This window comes from Rhinoraja longicauda, chromosome 20, assembly GCF_053455715.1.
Source record: "Rhinoraja longicauda isolate Sanriku21f chromosome 20, sRhiLon1.1, whole genome shotgun sequence".
Taxonomy (NCBI): Eukaryota; Metazoa; Chordata; class Chondrichthyes; order Rajiformes; family Arhynchobatidae; genus Rhinoraja; species Rhinoraja longicauda.
In genome coordinates, this window is record NC_135972.1 from 21,276,632 (window position 1) to 21,298,295 (window position 21,664).

Sequence of the window (21,664 nt, forward strand, 5' to 3'; positions counted from 1 at the left end):
CACAAAAAGTAAGGAAATTTGTGTTTGGTAGATTATTTCTTTGTTGTAACAATGCTTCTTGGCAATAAATCTTATACCGTTGGAAAGCCTGTTTATTTCCCCTTTAAATGGTGCCACATTTGTAAGGAACATGCATTTGTGGGATGAGCAGCAGAGCTGAGTATATGGGTTGCGCCCATGAAAAATTTGCCAAATCTTCTCTGCCAATGCCAAACAGCTTATTCTGCCATTGACTCTTGTTCGGTGTTGTTTGGTGGATTGGATGATTGAAGTCTGAAGAAACAAGACATATTGGCAATTTAACAATTTATTCATTTAATAAACAGGAGACTCAGTAGCGTGTGGAAGAACCATACACAGCCACAACAGCCTGGCACCTCCTCCTCATGCTGGTCACCAGCCTGGTCACACACTGTTGTGGGATGGCATCCCATTCTTGTCAGCACCTGGGGGTACCAGAAGCTCAAAATAAGAGTCAATAGCAACAACAGAATAAGCTGTTTGGCATTGGCAGAGAAGATTTGGCAAATTTTTCATGGGCGCATCCCATATACTCAGCTCTGCTGCTCATCCCACAAATGCATGTTCCTTACAAATGTGGCACCATTTAAAAGGGAAATAAACAGGCTTTCCAACGGTATAAGATTTATTGCCAAGAAGCATTGTTACAACAAAGAAATAATCTACCAAACACAAATTTCCTTACTTTTTGTGCTATGTTTATATGAGTGACAGTCAGATTACGGCTCCTGGGGCCCTGGTCTGATCCTGACCTGCGGTGCTGTCTGTGTGGAGTTTGCACCCACAACCCAAAGACATGTGGACTTGTTGGAGGAACAGTCAGACTAGGGGTAAATTGCCCCTCGCGTGTTGGGAGTGGACCAGAAACTGAGAGATCATAAAACTAGAATGAACGGGAGATTGCTGGTTGGCATGGATTCAGTCATCCAAAGGTCCATGCTGTACCTTTCAGTCAATCTGCACCTTGCAGATTGAAGTGGTTGAAAGATACAGAACAGTAACAGGCCCTGCGGCCCACCGAGTCCATGCTGGCCATCGACCACCCGTGCAGATGGGAGGCTAAATCTGGGTGTAAATGCTCTCGAGTGTGCACACATGTGCAACGTGAATGGAAGCACGGTGTGGAGGGACAGCCATTTGTGGAAAACACACGCAAACCCTCAACAAGACCAACGCAAGGTGCTGTTAGCATGGGCGGCTCAGCAAGTTACTGTGTTAGTCGATTCGTTTAGTTTGGAAACTTACGGATCGTAAAGCAGGCCAGGTGCAGTTAGGTACAAAACACTCCCCTTTTTCCAACACAGACTTAGCCCGACCACACTCCACACCATTGGGATGAAGCAACCAACTTGAATGCACGCCATCGACTGTCCTCAACATTCTGTTCCTCTCACACCCAACACACTCTCAGCACAAATCTACAAGATGCACTGCAGTTACTCAGCTGGGTAAACGCACAGAGTCTCTTGCCCACAGGAGGGGAATCATGAACCAGAGGACACAGATTGAAGGTGAGGGGGGTAAAGATTTAATAGGAACCTGAGGGGCAACTTAGAATTATGAAAACGCACACGCCCAGATTCAGGGACAGTTTCTACCCAGCTGTTATCAGGCAACTGAACCATCCTATCACCAACTAGAGAGCAGTCCTGAGCTACTATCTACCTCATTGGAGACCTTCGCACTATCTTTGATCGGACTTTACCGGACTTTATCTTGCACTTAAAGTTATTCACCTTATTCCCTTTATCATGTATTTGTACACTGTGGATGTAATCACGTTTGGTCTTTCTGCTGACTGGTTAGCACGCAACGAAAGCTTTTCACGGTACCTCGGTACACGGGACAACAACCTAAGTTTGTGCTTAAACTTTTTCACACAAAGGGTGGTGGGTGTATGGAACAAGCTGCTGGAAGAAGTAGTTGAGGCATGTACTACAACAACGTTTAAAGGACATTTGGACGGGTACATGGATAGGAAAGGTTTGGTGGGATATGGGACCATAACCCTCCTTCAGTCTGCCCATTACCTCACCTTATATTTCTGCCCACTCTGTTTCTCTCTCCACAGATGCTACCCAACCTAATTTAGAACATAGAACAGTACAGCACAGGAACAGGCCCTTCAGCCCACAATGTGTCTGTACTGAACATGATGCCAACTTACACTAATCTCCTCTGCCTGCACGTGGTCCCCATCCATCCATTCCCTGCATATCCATGTGCCTACCCAAAAACCTCCTAAATGCCACTATGGTAACGGCCTCCACCACCACCCCTGGCAGCGTGTTCCAGGCACCCACCACCTTCTGTGTAAAAAAACCTGCCCTGTACATCTCCCTTAAACTTTGCCCCTCTCATCTTAAAACTATGTCCACTAGTCTTTGACTTTGCCACCATGGGAAACATCGGTTCTGACTGCCTACCCTATTTATGCCTCTCATGATTTTATATAGTTTTATCGGATCTCCCCTCAGCTTCCAATGTTCCAGGGAAAATACTCCAAGTTTGTCCAACCTCGAGTGTAGATGGGACATGTTGGCCGGTGTGAGCAAGTTGGGCTGAAGGGCCTGTTTCCAAGCTGCATGACTCTCCTTGTAGCAAATACCCTACCTTTGCTTCTCATCATTTAATATTTTGAAGCCTCCAAAGGCCTGTTTATTTCAGATTTGCAGCATCTGCAGTATTTGTTTTTCTTTCACTATAAGGTTGGGCAGTGGAAGTGGGCTTGAGGCTATGGCCTAGTTGGGTAACAGAATCCAAGACAACCCCCTCCCTCCCTCCCTCCCCAGTCTCTCCCACACATGCACCACGCTGCAGTTTACCGGGACCGGTGCTGATAGACCACGGGGCCATTTAGATGCTTCTTTGTCACCCAGGCAGAAGCTGATTCACTGACACAGTTGCTACACTGATATGTTCTGCACAGATAGACAAACGGGGGGGGCAAAAAAACACAGACAATAGCTTGATTAAACTAACAAAGCAGATCGTCAAAAGATGATATCTAACAAGGTTTAGTTTAGTTTGGCTCAGTTTAGTTTCGAGATACGGCGTAGAAACAGGCCCTTCGGCCCACAGAGTCCGCGCCGACCTGCGATCCCCGAACACTGACGCCATCTACACACGCATGGAGACAATTTACAATTATACCAAGCCAATTAACCTACAATCCTGAACGTCTTTGGAGTGTGGGAGGCAACCAGAGATCCCAGCAAAAACCCACGCAGTCACAGGGTGAACGTACAAACTCCGTACAGACAGCACCCACAGTCAGGATTGAACCCGGATCTCCAATCAATAACATACCAATCTACACCTTAAAAATATCCATTGACTTGGCCTCTACAGCCTTCTGTGGCAATGAGTCCCACAGATTCACCACCCTTTGGCTGAAGAAATTCCTCCTCACCTCCTTTCTAAAGGTCCATCCTTTTATTCTGAGGCTATGGCCTCTGGTCCTAGACTCTCTCAAAGCTGGGCTCGTTACTCCAGGTGTGGCCTCTCCAGCACCTTGCACAGTGGTAACAAAGCCTCTTCATTTTTAAACCCTCTCCCTTTGCCCCCCCCCCCCCCCACCCTCCTCTCCCTCCCTCCAATAGTACACTGTCAACAGGATATCTTTAGCGACGGTGAAGCTGTGCAAAGTGTTTTAATCTTACGCGGATGTGGAGTGCGAGGGTTTCATGCCCGCTGCCTCCGTCAATCCTTGCAGCGATTGTGGTGACGATGATAGAGACAGGTCAGGGATCTCTTCAATGTCTAAGTGGGAGAGATTAGGCTTTGAAGACTTCTTTTTACCAAAAGCTTGCTTGAACGAACTCCTGAGCTGCAAAGGGAAAAAGCCAAGCTGAAAGACTTCCTTTGTAAACGTTGGCAATGTGTGCCACAGGTCAGGCCCGTCCACAGAAGACCAGAGGACAACTCAGAGGCACGTATGCAATCAAGGTAGCTCTTTCCCCTTCAAGTTCCCCCCTCCCCCCCCCCCCCCCACACATATTTTCCCAGTTCTCCTTTGCAAACCAGTTGTTCCTCCCCGTCAGATCATTTCGAATCCAGCACCATGTTATAGGAAAGATGTTATCAAGCTGGAAAGGGTGCAGAGATGATTTACGAGCATGTTGCCAGGACTCGATTGCCTGAGCTATACGGGGAGGTTGGGGCTGGCTGGGACACTATCCCTTGGAGCGCAGGAGGGTGAGGGGTGATCTTATAGAGGTGTACAAAATCATGAGAGGAATAGATCGGGTAGACGCGGAGAGTCTCTTGCCCGGAGTAGGGGAATCGAGAAACAGAGGACATAGGTTTAAGGTGAAGGGGAGAAAGATTTTAATAGGAACCTGAGAGGTAACGTTTTTTTACACAAAGGGTGGTGGGTGTATGGAACGAGCTGTGGAGGAGGTTGAAGCAGATACTATAGCAACATCTAAGAATCAATTAGACAGGTACATGGATAGAACAGGTTTAGAGGTTTATGGGCCAAACGCAGGCAGGTGGGACTAGTGTAGATGGGACATCTTGGTCTGCATGGGCATGTTGGGCCAATGGGCATGTTGGGCCAATGGGCATGTTGGGCCAATGGGCATGTTGGTCTGCATGGGCATGTTGGGCCAATGGGCCTGTTTCCATGCTGTATGACTCTATAACTCTAACTAATTAAACTTACCCAACTTTGTTTCTTCTTCTTTTTCTTCAACTCTATGTCGTTCGCATTCCCAACACTCGAGTGGCTGGTTGCACTGTTAATGCTCGAAACGCTGTCTGACGAATGTTGTCTTCTGATCCGCACGTCTGACAAGGAAATAGAATGTAGTCACCGTAAAATGTCTCGCGGTTCGCCTTTTTTCACAGGCCGAGGGCAAAGGTCAATGCACAATATTGGATGCATTATGGATCACATGTATTACAGGGCGGCACGGTGGTGCAGTGGTAGAGTTGCTGCCTTACAGTACTAGAGACCAGGGTTCAATCATGCCCTCAGGTGACGTCTGCACGGAGTTTGTACATTCTCCCTGTGACCACGTGGGCTTTCTCCAGGTGCTCTGATTTCCTCCCACACTCCAAAGACTGAAAGGTTTGTAGGTTAATTGGCCTTGATAAAAATTGTAAATTGTCCCTAGTGTGTAGGATAGTGCTAGTGTACGCTGGATCGCTGGTTGGCGGGGTCTCGGTGGGCCGAAGTGCCTGTCTGCGCGCTGTATCTCTGAGGTAAAGTCTAAAGAGACACGAAACACTGCAGGTGATGGAATCTTTGTCAAGCCACAAAGTGCTAGAGGAACTAAGCGGCTCAGGCAGCATCCGCGGAGGGAAACGGACGGATGACGTTTCGGGTCGGGATCGGTCTGAAGAACGGTGCCGACGTGAAACGCTGCCTGTCCGCCAGAGAGAGATGTCCCTCAGGGAATGTTGCCGACTGGCCCGCTCCAGACTGCAGGAGTACGTGCTGAGGGATGCACTGAAGCTCAGTGCAGCCAACGCCAAGGCTCACAGTCGAGGGTCACAGTCTAGGGCCCTTGGGGGCTGGACATTGAGGGGCAGAGTGTGGTGGAGACGCCCCTCAAACAAGGGAAGGGATATCACCCCAGGGGGCCACATGAGTGGTAAGGGTGCATGGTATAAGGATAGTTTGTGAACCCTACCGAATATTATAACACTAATCTAATGTAGAGATGCAGCATGGAAACAGGCCCTCAGCCACCGAGTCCACGCCCACCAGCGATCACCCCCTACACTAGCACTATCCTACAATTTACAGAAGCCAATTAACCTACAAACCCCTATGGAGTGTGGGAGGAAACCGGAGCACCCGGAGGAAACCAACTCGGTCACAGGGAGAACGTACAAAGTCTGTCCAGACAGCACCTGCAGTCAGGATCGAACCCGGGTCGCCGGCGCTGTGAGGAAGCAACACTACCGCTGCGCCACTGTGCCGCCCCAACCATGAATAATGAATGTATAAACGGCCAGAATGGAGAAAGAGATTTTTCACTGTTCTTATTTTGTATATATTTTTTAAATTATTGTGAATAAAGTTTATTGTTCGGAAAAAAAATAGGGGGTTGGCACAGCGGTGGAGTTCCTGACTTACAGCGCCAGAAACCCGGGTTGGATCCTGACTATGGCTGCTGACTGTACGAAGTTTGTACATTCTCCCTGTGACCGCGTTTGTTCTCTCCGGGTGCTCTGGTTTCCACCCACATTCCAAAGACGCACAGGTTTGTAGGTTAATTGGCTTTGGTAGAAAAGAGTTGCAAGTTGTTCCTAGAGTGTAGGATCCTGCTCGTGTATTGAGATCGCTGGTCGGCATGGACTCGGTGAGCTGAAGGGCCTGCTTCCGCGTTATATCTCTAAACTAAACTTTCTGCCATTGTTTAGACAATAGACAATAGACAATAGGTGCAGGAGTAGACCATTCGGCCCTTCGAGCCAGCACCGCCATTCAATGTGATCATGGCTGATCATTCTCAATCAGTACCCCGTTCCTGCCCTCTCCCCATACCCCCTGACACCGCTATCATTAAGAGCTCTATCCAACTCTCGTTTGAAAGCATCCAGAGAATTGGCCTCCACTGCCTTCTGAAGCAGAGAATTCCACAGATTTACAACTCTCTGAGTGAAAGAGATTGTCCTCATCTCCGTTCTAAATGGCCTACCCCTTATTCTTAAGCTGTGGCCCTTGGTTCGGGACTCCCCCAACATTGGGAACATGTTTCCTGCCTCTAGCGTGTCCAATCCCTTAATAATCTTATATGTTTCAATAAGATCCCCTCTTATCCTTCTAAATTCCAGTGTATATTCCAGTGTACAGGGGACGTTGTACCTGAAGAGCAGACTGATAAATGGCAGAGCAAGATCAAGGACCTGCAGATGTCCAGCTACATTGGTCCGTACCTCTGTGGCTGTGATCAGGGCCATTGAGCGCTCCCTGGATGGCTTCTTGTGCTGCTGAGTTTTGTGTCTTCAGGCTGTCAATCGTCTCTCTCAGGTCAGTGAGTTCCGACTCCTGCAAGAAGGACAATGAGAAGTTGCATTCTTACTTTCAGGCAGGATCTTGCATGCAGCAGCATCACAGGCACACACGTCCTAACTTGTACAAGACAATGAAAAGACAACAACTGTGGACCAGTCTCACCCCAGTCACGCTCTCTTCTCCCCTCTCCCAACAGGCAAGAGGTACAGAAGTGTGAAAACGCACACCTCCAGATTCAGGGAGAGTTTCTTCCCAGCTGCGATCAGGCAACTGAACCACCCTACCACCAACTAAAGAGCAGTCCATCTACCTCATTGGGGACCCTCAGACTATCTTTAGTCGGACTTTACTGGACTTTATCTTGCACGAAGCATTATTCACTTTATCCTGTATCTGTACACGGGTGGCGGATCAATTGTAATCATGTACAGTCTTTTCATTGACTGTGTAGAATCCAACTAAAAAGCAACCAAAGAGATGCAGTGTAGAAACAGGGCCTTCGGCCTACCTAGTCCACGCCAACCAACAATCGTCTCATACACTCGTCCTCTCCTGCACTCTAGGGACAATTTACAGAAGCCAATTAATCTATCAAACCTGCACATCTTTGGGATGTGGGAGGAAACCGGAGCACCCGGAGGGAACTCACGCGGCCACAGGGAGAACGTGCAAACTCCGTATAGACAGCACCCGAGGTCAGGATGGGACCTGGGTCTGTGGCGCCGTGAGGCAGCAGCTCCACCCGCTGCGTCGCCGTGCCGCCCTGAATTCAGCCGGTAAGCGGATGTGAGCATCGGTCGGACTCACCTTTTGTTCAGCCGTCATGGTGAGATTCTGTAGCCTAGACGTCATGTTGCTCAGACTCTGCTCAAAGGCTGCCACGAGGTGTGCCTGCAAACACAGCACAGCATCAGCACCCCGCCAACACGATCAGCAACCTGCCCCACCCCCGTCATTCCCCCATCTCCCCACTCCCCTCCAGAAGCTTGAAAGCGTGCTCCACCAGGCTCAGGAACAGCTTCTTCCCCTCTGTTGTTCAGGCTCCTGAACGCTCCGTCCATAATCTAGATTTTCCAATCCACATAGAACTTTGTCTCTTGAACCGTTGCGCTACAAAATGTTGAGAACTACTGTATATTCTGCATTCAGTATCTTTCCCTTTGCTCTATCTTTAGTAGTAGTGAGTTTAGCTTGATTGTATTCATGTTTGGTATTTGATTTGTTTAGTTTCGTTTTGTCTTAGTTTGAAAACAGGCCCTTCGGCCCACCGAGTCGGTGCCGACCAGTGATCACCCCGTACACTAGCGCCATCCTACACACTGGGAACCATTTACAGTTTTACACAAGCCAATTAACCTACAAACCTGCACGTCTTTGGAGCATGAGAAGAAACCAGAGCACTCGGCGAAAACCCACGCAAGTCACAGGGAGAATGTACAAACTCCGTACAGACAGCACCCAAAGTCAGGATCGAATCTGAAGGGGCTGCTCCTCAAGTTCTGGCTCCGTTTTAGCCCTACGCTTTTAATTTTTGGGCACTCGGTACAGAGGGGGGAGGGTCAGGAGGGAGGAGGGGGTCTCCCTGTCGGTCTGCTCCTGGGCCTGGCCAAGATGGCCATCCGCGGGTCCAGGCAGCGGGCAGTCGACGGCCTCACAGAGGTCGGCTGCCTACCCCTGTTCCGGGCTTACGTCCGTGCCCGCGTGTCCCTGGAGAGGGAACACGCGGTGTCCATGGGGACTCTGGAGGCCTTCCGGGAACGCTGGTCGCCACGGGGGGTTGAATGTACTGTTGACAGAGATGGCGGGATTTTAATGTGATGATTGTTTATTTTGTAAACTGCCGATACAGGCGGCTTTTGTTTGATCACATTTTGCTTAGTATGTTTGTATGGTTTTCTTTGGAATAAAACTTTTATATGAAAAAAAATAATAAAAAAAATAGTCAGGATCGAACTGTAGACTTACATTGGCAGAGAGTTGTGAGGTGAGAGTAGCAACCTTCTCCTGGGAGTTATCCAGTTCCCTTCGTAGCTTCCGAATTTGCTGTTTTAGGGGGGAAATATTTGAACTTAAAACAGTGTTTCGGAAAGGTCTGATGGATTTCAATCACCAATCTCACCCCTTCCTATTAACTCAACTAAAGCAAGAGTTTACAAGCAGCTCATAGGCTCATAAGTTATAGGAGCAGAATTAGGCCATTCGGCCCATCGAGACCACTCTGCCATTCAATCATGGCTGATCTATCTTTCCCTCTCAACCCCATTCTCCTGCCATCTCCCCAAAACCCCTGACAAACTAAACTAAACTAAAGTAAACGTAAACACTCGAGCCTTGACTAAAACCCAACTGTGATGGAATCTGAAGCACTGTTCAAAAAAACCCTGGCAAACCTTTTGTTTCGGGGGAATTTAGGTGGTGGGACATGAATGCCGAATTTGGCAATATTGGCCAATTGTCCAATGAAAACATGCAGAATGAGTGGGTCGGAGGTGGAACAGGTAGCTTTTAGGTTTGGAGATGCTCTCTGCCCAATACTTAACCTCGACACCCCTTACCTCTGAATGTGCTTTCTCTTCAGCCTGAAAGAAAACAGAAATGAAAACCATGACTCGAAGCAGAAACAGCAGACAGTGGCACAGCGGTAGAATTGCTGCCGCACAGCACCAGGGACCAGGGTTTGATCCTGACCACGGGCAATTTTTCTGTGGAGTTTACACGTTCTCCTTGTGACCGCAGGGTTTCCTCCAGCCGCTCCGGTTTCCTCCCACGTCCCAAGGACGTGCGGGTTTGTAGGTTAATTGGAGCAGACCCAGTGGGAACTCACGCGGTCGCAGGGAGAACGTGCATACTCCACACAGACAGCACCTAAGGTTCAGGATCGAACCCAAGTCTCTGGTGCTGTGAGGCAATGGCTCTCCCGGCTGTACTGCTGTGCCACGTCAAATGTAGATACATTTCTTAAAAATCCACTCAGTGAAAGCATTTGATCATGTGAGGAGGCCTGCAGAAATGCAGATACTTTATCTTTTTCTTACCCTCATCTCAGGCTTTATGTAACGTTGCGTTTATATTCCAGTCTCAACCCTTATGGGAAAGATAGACACAAAATGCTGGAGTAACTCAGCGGGTCAGACAGCATCTCTGGAGAAAAGGAATAGGTGACGTTTCGGGTCTAAACCCTTCTTCAGACTGAAAGTAGAAGGGGTGGGGGGATTGGAGATGCCCTTTCATTTTTCTCCAAAGATGCTGCCAGATCCGCTGAATTAATCCAGCATTTTATGGTCCTTTTGCTACCTCCAGTTCCTCCCCCCACCTGTATTTTCTGTCTGCAGAAGGGTTCCAACCTGATTCCTTTACTCCAGAGATGCTGCCTGACCTGCTGAGTTACTCTAACACTTTGTGCCTTTCTATGGTATAAAGCAGCACCTGCAGTTCCTTCCTTCACTTTGAACCTTACGGGGATGTGTTACGAAAGTAAAGCCATCCGATTGTTCTCTCTGTAAGTGTTGCCCGTCTGTGCACACCTGAGTTATCAAACCTGCGTGAAACTAGAATGCTTGCGGGCTCCTGTTGCTATGGCGATGCAGTATGAAGATGCTTATCCAGATAGCCTCCATGCAGATGCATGGCCTCAGCCTTTGTTCCCAGTGCCCCAGTTGCCAACACTTGGCACCATGCTCGGCCAAGCTTGACCTGCGTCTCTGGTCCACTACAAGGCCCTCCACGATGCCAATAGGACTTGCAATCCCACCGCTGGGATCTCATGGACCGTAACCATGGAAACGTGGGCATCCTGGAGTAGCCCGGGCTGTCGTCATTGAAGACAGCAGGACGTAATCAGGCAAGTCAGTGTCTTCCCACATTCCCACACCACCAATAAATCAGAGGGAGCGTGGTTCCTTGGCACGAATAATAATTCTCCAATAAAAGAGAGGGGAAGGGAGGGGGGGGGGGGGAGAGAGAAGGAGATAGGGAGAGATAGTGAGAGAGATAGTGAATAAAAAAAGAGAAGGAGAATGGGGAGGGAAAGAGAGAGAGAATGGGGTAAGGGAGAGAGGATGGGGCGGGAAAGAGAAAGAGAGAATCAGGGGGGGAGAGAAAGAATGGGGAGGGAAAGAGAGAGAGAATGGGGTGGGAAAGAGAGAGAGAATGGGGTAAGGGAGAGAGGATGGGGCGGGAAAGAGAAAGAGAGAATCAGGGGGGGAGAGAAAGAATGGGGAGGGAAAGAGAGAGAGAATGGGGTGGGAAAGAGAGAGCGGGTGGAAAGAAAACAAGAATGGAGGAAAGAGAGAGAGAATGGAGGAAAAGAGAGAGAGGAAGGGAAAGGCAGGGAGAAGGAAAACATGAGATGGGAAGAGTGAGAGAAAGAAAGGGAGAGGGGAAAGAAAGAGATAGTGAGTGGGAAAAGGAGAGAAGGGAGTGAAGGAGAAAGCGAGGAAAGGGAGGGAAAGGGATGGACACTGATCACTATATCTAGTCCTCACGTCCACGATTATTGTAATTTCAGGGTGGTAGACGATAGTGCAGTGAATTCTGGCCATTCATTATCAATAACTGCTCTCGGTGAGTGTAGTCTCACAGTGGACTTTCATGGTCTGGCCCAGGAGATTGATAATTGATAATTGACAATGACAATTGATAATTGACATTGGCTTTGACAAGACCTTGATAATTGATATTCTATCATTATCAATTGATAATTGGTGAAAGCCCAAGACATTGATAATTGGCAATGATACTGACCGTGGAGTAAAGAGAGGATGTGCTTGAAACCAGTGAGAGGGAAGATCCGTGAACTGGAAATCAAAGGAGAGAGGCCACTGAGTGTAGTTACAAACACACAATACACATCATTGCAGGAGATGGTCACGCACCATGGCCTAAGGCTCTAATGAACAACAGCAATAGGAGCCAGCTACTCGGCCCCTCTAAGCTGCTCTCCCATTCAATAAGATCATGGTCCATCCAAGGTCTCAAGTCCATGTGTCTATCATTTGGAGAGGCATGTGGACTTTTAGATAGAGACATGGATATGCAGGGACTGGAGGGATTTTACATTCAAAGTCATAGGGGCAGAATGAAGCCATTTGCCCCATCAAGCCTACTCCGCCATTCAGTCTTTAGTTCAATGTAGAGATACAGCGCGGGAGCATGCCCTTCAGCCCATCGAGTCTGTGTCAATCATCGGTTCCCGTACACTATCTTACCCACTAGGGATAATTTAATATTTTTTACCAAAGCCAATTAACCTACAAACCTGTATGTCTTTGGAGTGTGGGATGAAACTGGAGCACCCGGGGAAAACCCACGGGGACAAAAGTAAAAATTCCGTACAGACGGCACCCGAAATCAAGATGGAACGTGGGCCTCAGGCGCAGCAACTCTGCTGCTGCACTACCATGCCGCCCAGTCATGGCTGATCTATTTTCCACTCTCAACACCATTCTCCTGCCTTTTCACTGTAACCTTTGACACTCTTACTAATCAAGAACCTTTCGATCAGATTATTGATGAAATGTGCCACAGTTTCACTAGCTGACCCCCTTGCCTGCGTTCACCTATTACCTGCCATTCTTTGTCCATCCTCTTTCAGAGATACAGCCTGGAAACAGGCCCTTCAGCCCATCGAGTCCACGCAGACCATCTATCATCCGTTCACACCAGTTCAATGTTATCCCAGTTTCGCATCCCACACACTTTACATGAGAGGTTAACCATTGTAAAGTGTGTAATTAACCTACAAACTTGCGCGTGTGCCTTCAGAATGTCGGAGGAGGCCGGAGCACCCAGAGAAACCACACACGGTACAAAGCGCAGTCAGCACCCATAGTCAGGATCAGGAACAGGCCCTTCAGCCCACAATGACCGTGCCAAACAAGATGCCAAGTTAAACTAAACTCCTCTGCCTGCACCTGGCCATTTCCACCAGTAGGAGAGTCCAGGACCAGAGCGCACACCCCCAAAATAAAGGATATACATTTGGAAAGGAGATGAGGAGGAATTTCTTTAGTCAGAGGATGGTGAATCCGTGGAATTCATTGCCAACAGATGTCAGTGGAGGCCAAGTCATTGGGTATTTTTAAGGCAGAGAGTTACAGATTCTTGATTAGCAAAGGGTGTCAACGATTTTGGGGAGAAGGCAGGAGAATGGGGTTGAGAGGGAAAGATAGATGAGCCATGATTGAATGGCGGAGTAGACTTCATGGGCAAAATAGCCTAACTCTGCTCCTATAACTTATGAGCATGAACTTATGAAGGTGGAATTTCTTTAGCCAGAGGGTGGTGAATCTGTGGAATTCATCGCCATGGATGGCGGTGGAGGCCAAGTCATTGGGTAAAGCAGAGATTGACAGAGTTTTGATTATTACAGTTATGGGGAGAAGGCAGGAGAATGGGGTTGAGAGGGAATGAGAGGTTAACCACGATTCGATGGTGGAGTAGACTCGATGGGCTGAATGGCCTAATTCTGCTCCAATGACTCATGAACATCGTTGCTGGGACACACGGACAGGGAAACGGATTGCACCGACCTTCCTCCATGCTGTCTCGGAGGGATCCCGATCTGCTCATCGTCCTTGGTCGTTCTTCCAGGGAGACGGCACTGCCGCAGAGCAGAGCATCTCCGTACAGGTCGAAGGAGGAATCTTGCGTGGGGATGCTGTTTGAACGCATCATGCTGGCACCTGACAGATGAAATTGGGATATTGCAGTAGGACTCACTGCAAGTCAAACAGATACATGTTCTCAGCCGCAAAACAGTGGCACAGCGAAGCCCCAACCCCCTCCTGACGACAGCTTCCTACAGAAGCAAGAACAGCACTGACGGGATGGGAGACGGAAGAGACGGCAGGGAGAATCATAGCGTCATAGTGTCATGAAGTCATAGTCATAGTGTAATAGAGGCATAGTGTCATGATCACGGATTCATAGAGTCATAGAATCCTAGTGTCATAGAGTTGTAGAGTCCTAGTGTCAGAGAGTAATAGAGTAAAGTGTCATAGAATTGGCCTTAGAATCCTAGTGTCATAATCATGGCGTCAAAGTCATACTATCATAGTGTCATAGTGCCATAGCCATAATGTCATAGGGTCATAGTGCCAGTGTCATAAAGTCATAGTCACGCGGTCACAGGGAGAACGTACAAATTCCGTACAGACAGCCCCCGTAGTCAGGATCAGACCCGGGTCTCTGGCACTGTGAGGCAGCAACTCTACTGCTGTGCCACCGTGGGGCGTCAATCTCATGGTTCCCAAGTGCTAGCCAAGGCTCGAGGCACCGCTCAGTGCCAGAACCAAAACTGCCCCCAAAGCCCAGAGAGGAGGGAGCACTCACCTAAATGGGTGAAGTTGTAGATGCCACTACAGGGAGAGGAGATGGCAGAGGGTGAGGGGAGGGGGGACTGACTGACTGTGTCCTGAAGACCCCCCGTGGAGTGAGATCGAAGCCACTCCTTCCCTTCCTCCTGGCTGGTTTGCCGAGATGACGGAGGATACCTGCGGGATCATACACATGAGACACGTCAAGTCCGGTCGAATTTATTGCCGTATGCATAAGTACGATGGTCGACAAGTACAATGAAAATCTTGCGTGCTTGCAGCAGCAAATCACAGGCACATCGACTCAGGCACACACACACACACACACACACACACACACACACACACACACAAAATTAATTCATTATACTTCAATTACACATCAACTCCACAAGATAGTGAAAAAAGGCTGTGTGTAAACTGTATAAAGTATAAAATGTATAAAGACATTAGTGCAAAACACAATTCGGAAGCAAAAGGACACAAAATGTTGAGAGGCATAGAAAGGGTAGACAGTCAGAAACTATCCCCCAGGATGGAAAAATCAAATACTAGAGAGCATAGCTTTAAGGTGAGAGGGGCAAGGTTTAAAGGGAATATGCAAGCCATTTTGTTTTTCACAGAGGGTGGTGGGTGCCTGGAATTCTCTGCCGTGGATGGTGGTGCAGGCAGATAGGATGGTGGTGCAGGCAGATAGGATGGTGGTGCAGGCAGATAGGATGGTGGTGTTTAAGAGATGTTTGGATAGGCACATGGATTTGCAGGGAATGGAGGGATATGGAATATGTGCAAGCAGGTGAGAGATGGTCTTGGCACCATGTGCTGCACCGTCATGGTGGGCCGAAGAGCCTGTCGCTGTTCTATAAGTGTAAGAAAATAACTGCAGATGCTGGTACAAATCGAAGGTATTTATTCACAAAATGTTGGAGTAACTCAGCAGGTCAGGCAGGATCTCAGGAGAGAAGGAATGGGCGACGTTTTGGGTCTAGACCCTTCTTGAGTCTGAAGAAGGGTCTCGACCTGAAACGTCGCCCATTCCTTCTCTCCTGAGATGCTGCCTGACCTGTCACTGTTCTATGTAACACAAGGCAGTGTAAAGAGGCAATGGGCATCCTGTTTTTTGGAGAAAAGGTTAAACTAGTCCCAGGTGTGAGAAAGAAGCATCATCAAAGAACGACAACACTGGTGATTAATGCATTACTGCTGCAGTGTTGACCTAATTGGGCCACAGAAGAAATGTGTGGTGTTGTAATGAATGTTTGCAAGCAGCATAAAGACAAAGAGGCAGGCGGAAATAAATACAACCCGTTCTTATTTATTTTCACAGTATGCCAAGAACAAGTCTTGCAGGGTGACTTAATTATACATATTGAGCTTAAGCAAAGGGCCTGAGCTACAGAGGGAGGTTGGGCAGGCTGGGACTTTATTCCTTAGAGCGCAGGAGGCTGAGGGGTGATCTTATAGAGGTGTATAAGATCATGAGGGGAATAGATAGGGTGAATGGTTCTTCCATTTCAACAGGAGAAAACGGATTCAAATGCCTCTGGCTATCTGAGAGATTTAGTTTAGTTTAGTTTAATTTAGTTTAGTTTAGATACAGCGTGGAGACATGCCCTTTGGGCGACTGAGTCCACAGCGATCACCCGTTCACACTAGTTCTGTGTTTTCCCACTGTCTCATCCACTGCAAACTACGGGCAGTATACAACAGCCAATTACCCTGCAAACCCGCACGTCTTTGGGATGTGGAAACCAGTGCACCCAGAGGAAACCCACGTGATCACTGGGAGAGCGTGCAAACTCCACAAACAGACAGCACCCCTAGTCAGGATTGAACCCGGGTCTCTGGCGCTGTGAGGCAGCAGCTCTACCTCTGTGCATCGCCTATGTTCAAGGTGAGAGGAGAAAGATTTAACAGGAACCTGAGAGGTAACGTTTTCACTTAGCGTGGTGGTATAGCCGCCAGAGGAGGTGGGTGAGGCACGTACAATCACAGCTAAAGGGCACTTGGACGGGTACATGGATAGGGAAGGTTTACAGGGATATGGGCCAAAGGCAGGCAATTGGGACTAGCATATAGAGGGACATCAGGACAGGTACATGGAGAGGAAAAGTTCAGAGGGACAAGGGTCAAATGTAGGCTAATGAGACTGGCTTAAATGGGGTATTCTTGGTTGGCATGGACAAGTAGGGCAGAAGGGCCTGATTCCGTGCTGTACGACTCTAGGATGCTATTTAACCCTGCCGCCCACCAGCACACTGAGCACGATTCCCAAATCCACGACACAATTGACTTGGCGTGATAGCTTGCCCTCCCGCCGTGCACAGACCGACTCCACACTGATACAAACTCACACCAAATTGTAATGAGCAGTAAAATATCTCTACCTCAGTCCCTTTTTAGGTAGCGTGTTCCGATCGAGTTGCAAACTGTCAAAACAAACAGACACACCCATCAGCAAACAATTAAAATCAATCAGAGCCTCAACACCCACATCAGCCTCAGGCAAAACACAAGAGTGCTGGAGGAACTCAGCGGGTCAGGCAGCATCTGCAGAGGGAATGGGCAGGCAATGTTTCCAGTGGAGACCCTTCTGAAGAAGTGTGAAGAATGGCCTCCACCCGAAACATTGTCTGTCCATTCAATGGTCCAATGGTACTTTGTGTTCACATGTACCGAGGTACAGTGAAATTCATTTTTGTTCACAGTTCAGTACATGCATCACTACACATGGCATTCCCTCCACTGATGCTGCCTGACCCGCTGAGTTCCTCCAGCACTTTGCATTTCGCTCAAGACTCCAGCATCTGCCGTTCCTCGTGCATCAGCTTGTTAACTTGCCCGCCAGCAACGTTAAGCAAGTAAAACTTGGTTAATCGGTCAGTGTAAAAGCAACCCAGAAATCGCAGCCAGCATTGACATGGGGCAAGGTGAAAGCACATGAGAGGAAACATGCGTTAAGAGTTCAGTTGTCATGTAACTCAATGCAGATAACTCTCGTTATAACGGACAACAGAGGGGGTGGAATGGTGTCCGTTATTGCCGATTGTCCGCTATAACAGAGTAAGGGTTTTGTTCCAACCACCCAGCGGTCACTGCGTGTTTTCAAATGCAAAGCTCTTTTTAACAGCTAAAATTGTCCTTTTGCTATTGCTAGCTAAAGATACTGAAGGCTGTTTGTTCAGTCGTTTAAATGTGCAGAGACACTTCCAAGTCCAAATGGAGATGAGGAGGAATTTCTTTCGCCGGAGGGTGGTGAATCTGTGGAATTCATTGCCGCAGACGGCTGTGGAGGCCAAGTCATTGGGTATTTATAAAGCGGAGATTGACAGGTTCTTGATTAGTAAGGGTGTCAACGGTTACGGGGAGAAGGCAGGAGAACGGGGTTGAGAAGGAAAGATAGACCAGCCATGATTGAATGGCGGAGTGGTCTCGGTGGGCTGAATAGCCTAATTCTGCTCCTATGTCTCGTGGTCTGAGTGAAGCACTCAGTGTTTCCAAAGTGATTATTTCTGCGGTGTTTAGACAACTGCTTGGAAGGTAAATCTGAAGCTGTAGGATTAACAGGCTCGGTTAGGGAGAAACCGTGGCAAGCAAGTGTGGAATTAGATAGCCAAGCAAGGGGTCGCCATGACAACGCAATGAAAGAGTCTTCAATTAATCCCGCTCCCCTGTTCCGTCCCCCCTCGCAAATCCAATTATTTCCCAATTCTCCGCTGGGATGCTCCTGTAGAACCTGCCTCTGCTGCCTTTTCCGATCACGTGTTCCCAGTCGCACCTCATTGCTTAAAAATAATTTTCCTCATCTCCACACAAACTCCTTTGGCAATTGTCTTAAATCAAAAGCTCCGTTCTCCTGTAAGATTACAGGGGGAACAAGAAGGTCGCTCGGGTTTCCATGATGTACAGGTCCAACTGGTAATGCGGCACTAGCTTTAATCCCGACGTGAGTCCGGATTAAATTACGTGAGTGCATTTGAACCCCCCTCCCCGGGAATGTGGTGCCTAGGCAGGGTGAGGCGGCCGATCTCAACTTCATCGGGACTTCCACGGCCGATCGGCGGGTTGAATCTGCCCGCCTGTGGCCGAGGCTCGGGAATCTGGTTCCATAGCCGTGCCATATTATCCGGTGATCTCCGGTGGGGGAATGTCAAGTGCACTCTTGTAATTTTGTCCGGATTAAAGGAGGTGCCAGACCACCAGTTGCTGGAAAATCGGTGGTGGACCTGTATTAACTGGTCATGACTGTGGTGACTGTAACCTCTAATAACCTTTCACCTGCTTATTTATCTCTATCTATCCCTCTAGGGGAAGATCAGTGTATCTTTCCCTCCCCGCCTTAAAATAATTGCTTCCATTGCCCTTGAGAACAGAGCTCCAAAAGACCCATGCACCTCTGAGAACATCGAATAACACAGCAGGGCCTTCGGCCTACAATGTCTGCACAGAACATGATGCCAAGTTATACTAACCTCCTCTGCCTGCGTGGGATCCATATCCCTCCATCCCCTGCATATCCATGTGCCCATCTAAAAGCCTCTCAAACACCAAAATCTTATCTGCCTCCACCCCCACCCTTGGCAATACGTTCGAGGAACCCACCACCCTCGATGTAAAAAAACTTGCCCTCCACATCTCTTTTAAACTTGCCCCTCTGACTTTAAAACTATGCATTCTAGTCACTGACATTTCCACTCTGGGAATAAGCTTGTGATTGTCTACACTATCTATGCCTCTCATGATTTTTTTATACCTCCATCAGATCTCCCCTCAGCCTCCAACGCTCCAGAGAAAACAATCCAAGTCTGTCGAACCTCGATTTACAGCATACCCTCTAATCCAGGCAGCATTGCAGCAAGCCTCCTCAGCACCCTCTCCATAGCCCTCACATCCTTCATGTGGTGGGACGGCTCGAACTGCACACAAGTAAAATCACCATATCTCTCGCTAAAATGATGTCGCCGCATTTTTAAAGAGTAGATTCTCCCACAGAGTAAACATTCTCTCCAAATCTGCCCCTCTCAAGACTTCTCTGGGAGGCAGGTCGACGTTGGAATGAACATGAGCTGGTCAAGGCTTTGGGCCAGTAATTTGACTGGGCTCTCTCAGAGAGCTTACCCACAGTAAGTCACCTCCAGCGAATGCCAGGGTCCCCAGCAAGTCAGTCTCCTCCACTGTCAGAGTGGTGCCACACGCAAATTGGAGGAACAACACCTCAAATTTCGCTTGGGCAGTTTACAACCCAGCAGCATGAGTACTGATTTCTCTAATTTCAAGTAACCCCCCTCTCTCTGTCCCTCTCTCTGCTTTTCCCTCTCTCTGTCCCTCCCCCGCCCACGTCATCCTACTAGTTTCGCTTTTCGTATCCCTTCGTCATCACCTCCTCTACAGCCAACAATGGACCACTGTGGGCATCTTGGCCATCGGTGCCGGCTCTGATTTGTTCTGTACTTTTTCATACCTCTAGTTTCCCTCTCCCCTGACTCTCAGGTGACGCAGGGTATCGACCCAAAACGTCACCTCTACTTTTTCTCCAAAGATGCTGCCTGACCCACTGATTTACTCCAGCATTTCAGAGTCATAGATAGTCCTACAGCGTGCCCACACTGACCATCATGTCCCATCTGGAACTTTTGTGGATGTAACTAGGAAAATTGACAGAGAAGAGCCGGTGGATGTGGTGTACCTCGACTTTCAGAAAGCCTTCGACAAGGTCCCACATTGGGAGATTAGTGGGCAAAGTTAGAGCACATGGTATTGGGGGTAGGGTACTGACATGGATGGAAAATTGGTTGGCAGACAGAAAACAAAGAATGGGGATCAACTACCTCCTCCAGTAGCTCGTTCCCTACACCCACCACCCTTATGTGAAAAAGTTACCCCTCAGATTCCTATCTTTCCCTCCTCACTTTAAACCTATGTCATCTGGTTCTCGATTCCCCTACTCTGGGCAAAAGACTCTGGGCGTCTACCCGATCTATTCCTCTCATGATTTGATACACCTCTAAAGATTTTGTGTCTGTCTTCAGTGAATTTCCGCAGTGGAAACACAAGTTCAGAGAGCAAGCTCGCAGAGACGTACAAATTCCTTTTTAAGGTACGGCTAACGTATCATCTTTAAATCTGCGTGTCTAATGGGATTTGATTGCAGATTCTGGTCTTGAAACCTCTCAGGTGGGAAACCGCCGGCTCTTTTACCTGTCTCGCCTCCAGGACTGGGTGATCCTGCGACAACGAGGAACATTGACAAGGAAACAGAAGGGACTAATAGTCGGGACGAGAGAGGGAGATGAAGAGATAGTGTGAACAGCAGGAAGAAGGGAACAAAAATGGGAAACAAACATTAACATCTCTCCAAAGCAAAAAAATGGTCAAACTGTACACGAGATCTCGGAGGCCAATAGGATTTTTTTGGGGGTAATTGCTTGCGATGGGGTAGAATGATCTGTCCGAGAGTCATAGAGGCACACAGCGTGGAAATAGGTCCTTCAGCCTAGCTTGCCCACACCGACCAACATGCCCCACCTGCCTGCGATCTGGTACAAACACAGGCAGGTGGGACTAGTGTACAAGGGGCATTTTGGCCGGCATGGGGAAGTTGGGCCAAAGGGTCTGTTTCCGTGCTGTATGACTGTACAAGTATGCCTCCAGAATGCCAACTTGGTTGGCATGGACAATGTGGGCCGAAGTGCCAGTCTCTGTGCTGCACAGCTCTGTGACTCTATGCTGTGTTGTTTCAGTTTTCTACATGCTTGAGGAGATCGTCATTCAACAGCAAGGTGAGCAAAGGACTCCCAACTCACCTCTCGCTCAGAGTTGACTTGACGCTCGCTGTCCTCATGAGCAGGCTCTGCATTTCGCTCCTGGACATGGTGGTGAGGCCGGACAGCGAGCCGTGGTGACTGACGGGCAGGTCGATGGACTCGGAGCTGGTGTGCAGGCTGCTGAGGGAGGGGTAGCTGAGGGTGTCCTTACTGCCCCCCGGGGAGCTGCTGAGACTGGCCGTCAACTGGTGCCCGCTGGAGGTCAGGGAGTGGAGGGAGGCCGGGCTTGACGCTAGCGACTGGCTCAGCCCGCAGCCCTCCGGGGCTTGCTCCAAGGCCTTGCCCCCCACTCCGCTCCCAGTGGAAGGGGAGTCCAGGCTGCCCTGCCGGGGCAGTGAGGCGTGAGGGCTGGAGATGATGGTGGGGCTCTTCACCGAGTCTGAGCCAGGCACACCGCCTGGCTTTGCAGTTGTCTTCCCTCCAAACAACCTGTGGAAGAAAGAGAATGGAGTAAACCAGATGGTAGGGCAGGCCGGCGGCATTGGGGGTAGAGTTGCTGCCGTACAACGCCACAGGCCCGGGTTCCATCCTGA

At 48.9% G+C, this 21,664-nt stretch overlaps 1 protein-coding gene across 10 annotated transcripts in view; it reads right to left on the reverse strand.

The window, feature by feature from the left end:
• Window positions 1–21,664, reverse strand: part of nav3 (neuron navigator 3) — a 579,072-nt gene that overhangs the window by 22,612 nt on the left and 534,796 nt on the right. For 7 of the 10 annotated variants that reach the window (XM_078417165.1, XM_078417159.1, XM_078417163.1 and 4 more), the window contains 12 exons: window positions 21,111–21,560; window positions 20,506–20,571; window positions 16,695–16,736; window positions 14,324–14,484; window positions 13,522–13,710; window positions 11,735–11,787; window positions 9,547–9,570; window positions 8,957–9,034; window positions 7,799–7,882; window positions 6,913–7,024; window positions 4,688–4,812; window positions 3,684–3,850 (listed from right to left, as the gene is read on the reverse strand). In XM_078417165.1, coding sequence (XP_078273291.1) covers window positions 3,684–3,850; window positions 4,688–4,812; window positions 6,913–7,024; window positions 7,799–7,882; window positions 8,957–9,034; window positions 9,547–9,570; window positions 11,735–11,787; window positions 13,522–13,710; window positions 14,324–14,484; window positions 16,695–16,736; window positions 20,506–20,571; window positions 21,111–21,560 — 1,551 coding nt within the window. The remainder of the gene's footprint in view (window positions 1–3,683; window positions 3,851–4,687; window positions 4,813–6,912; window positions 7,025–7,798; window positions 7,883–8,956; window positions 9,035–9,546; window positions 9,571–11,734; window positions 11,788–13,521; window positions 13,711–14,323; window positions 14,485–16,694; window positions 16,737–20,505; window positions 20,572–21,110; window positions 21,561–21,664) is intronic. The other 3 variants (XM_078417162.1, XM_078417167.1, XM_078417161.1) reach the window with 2 other exon arrangements.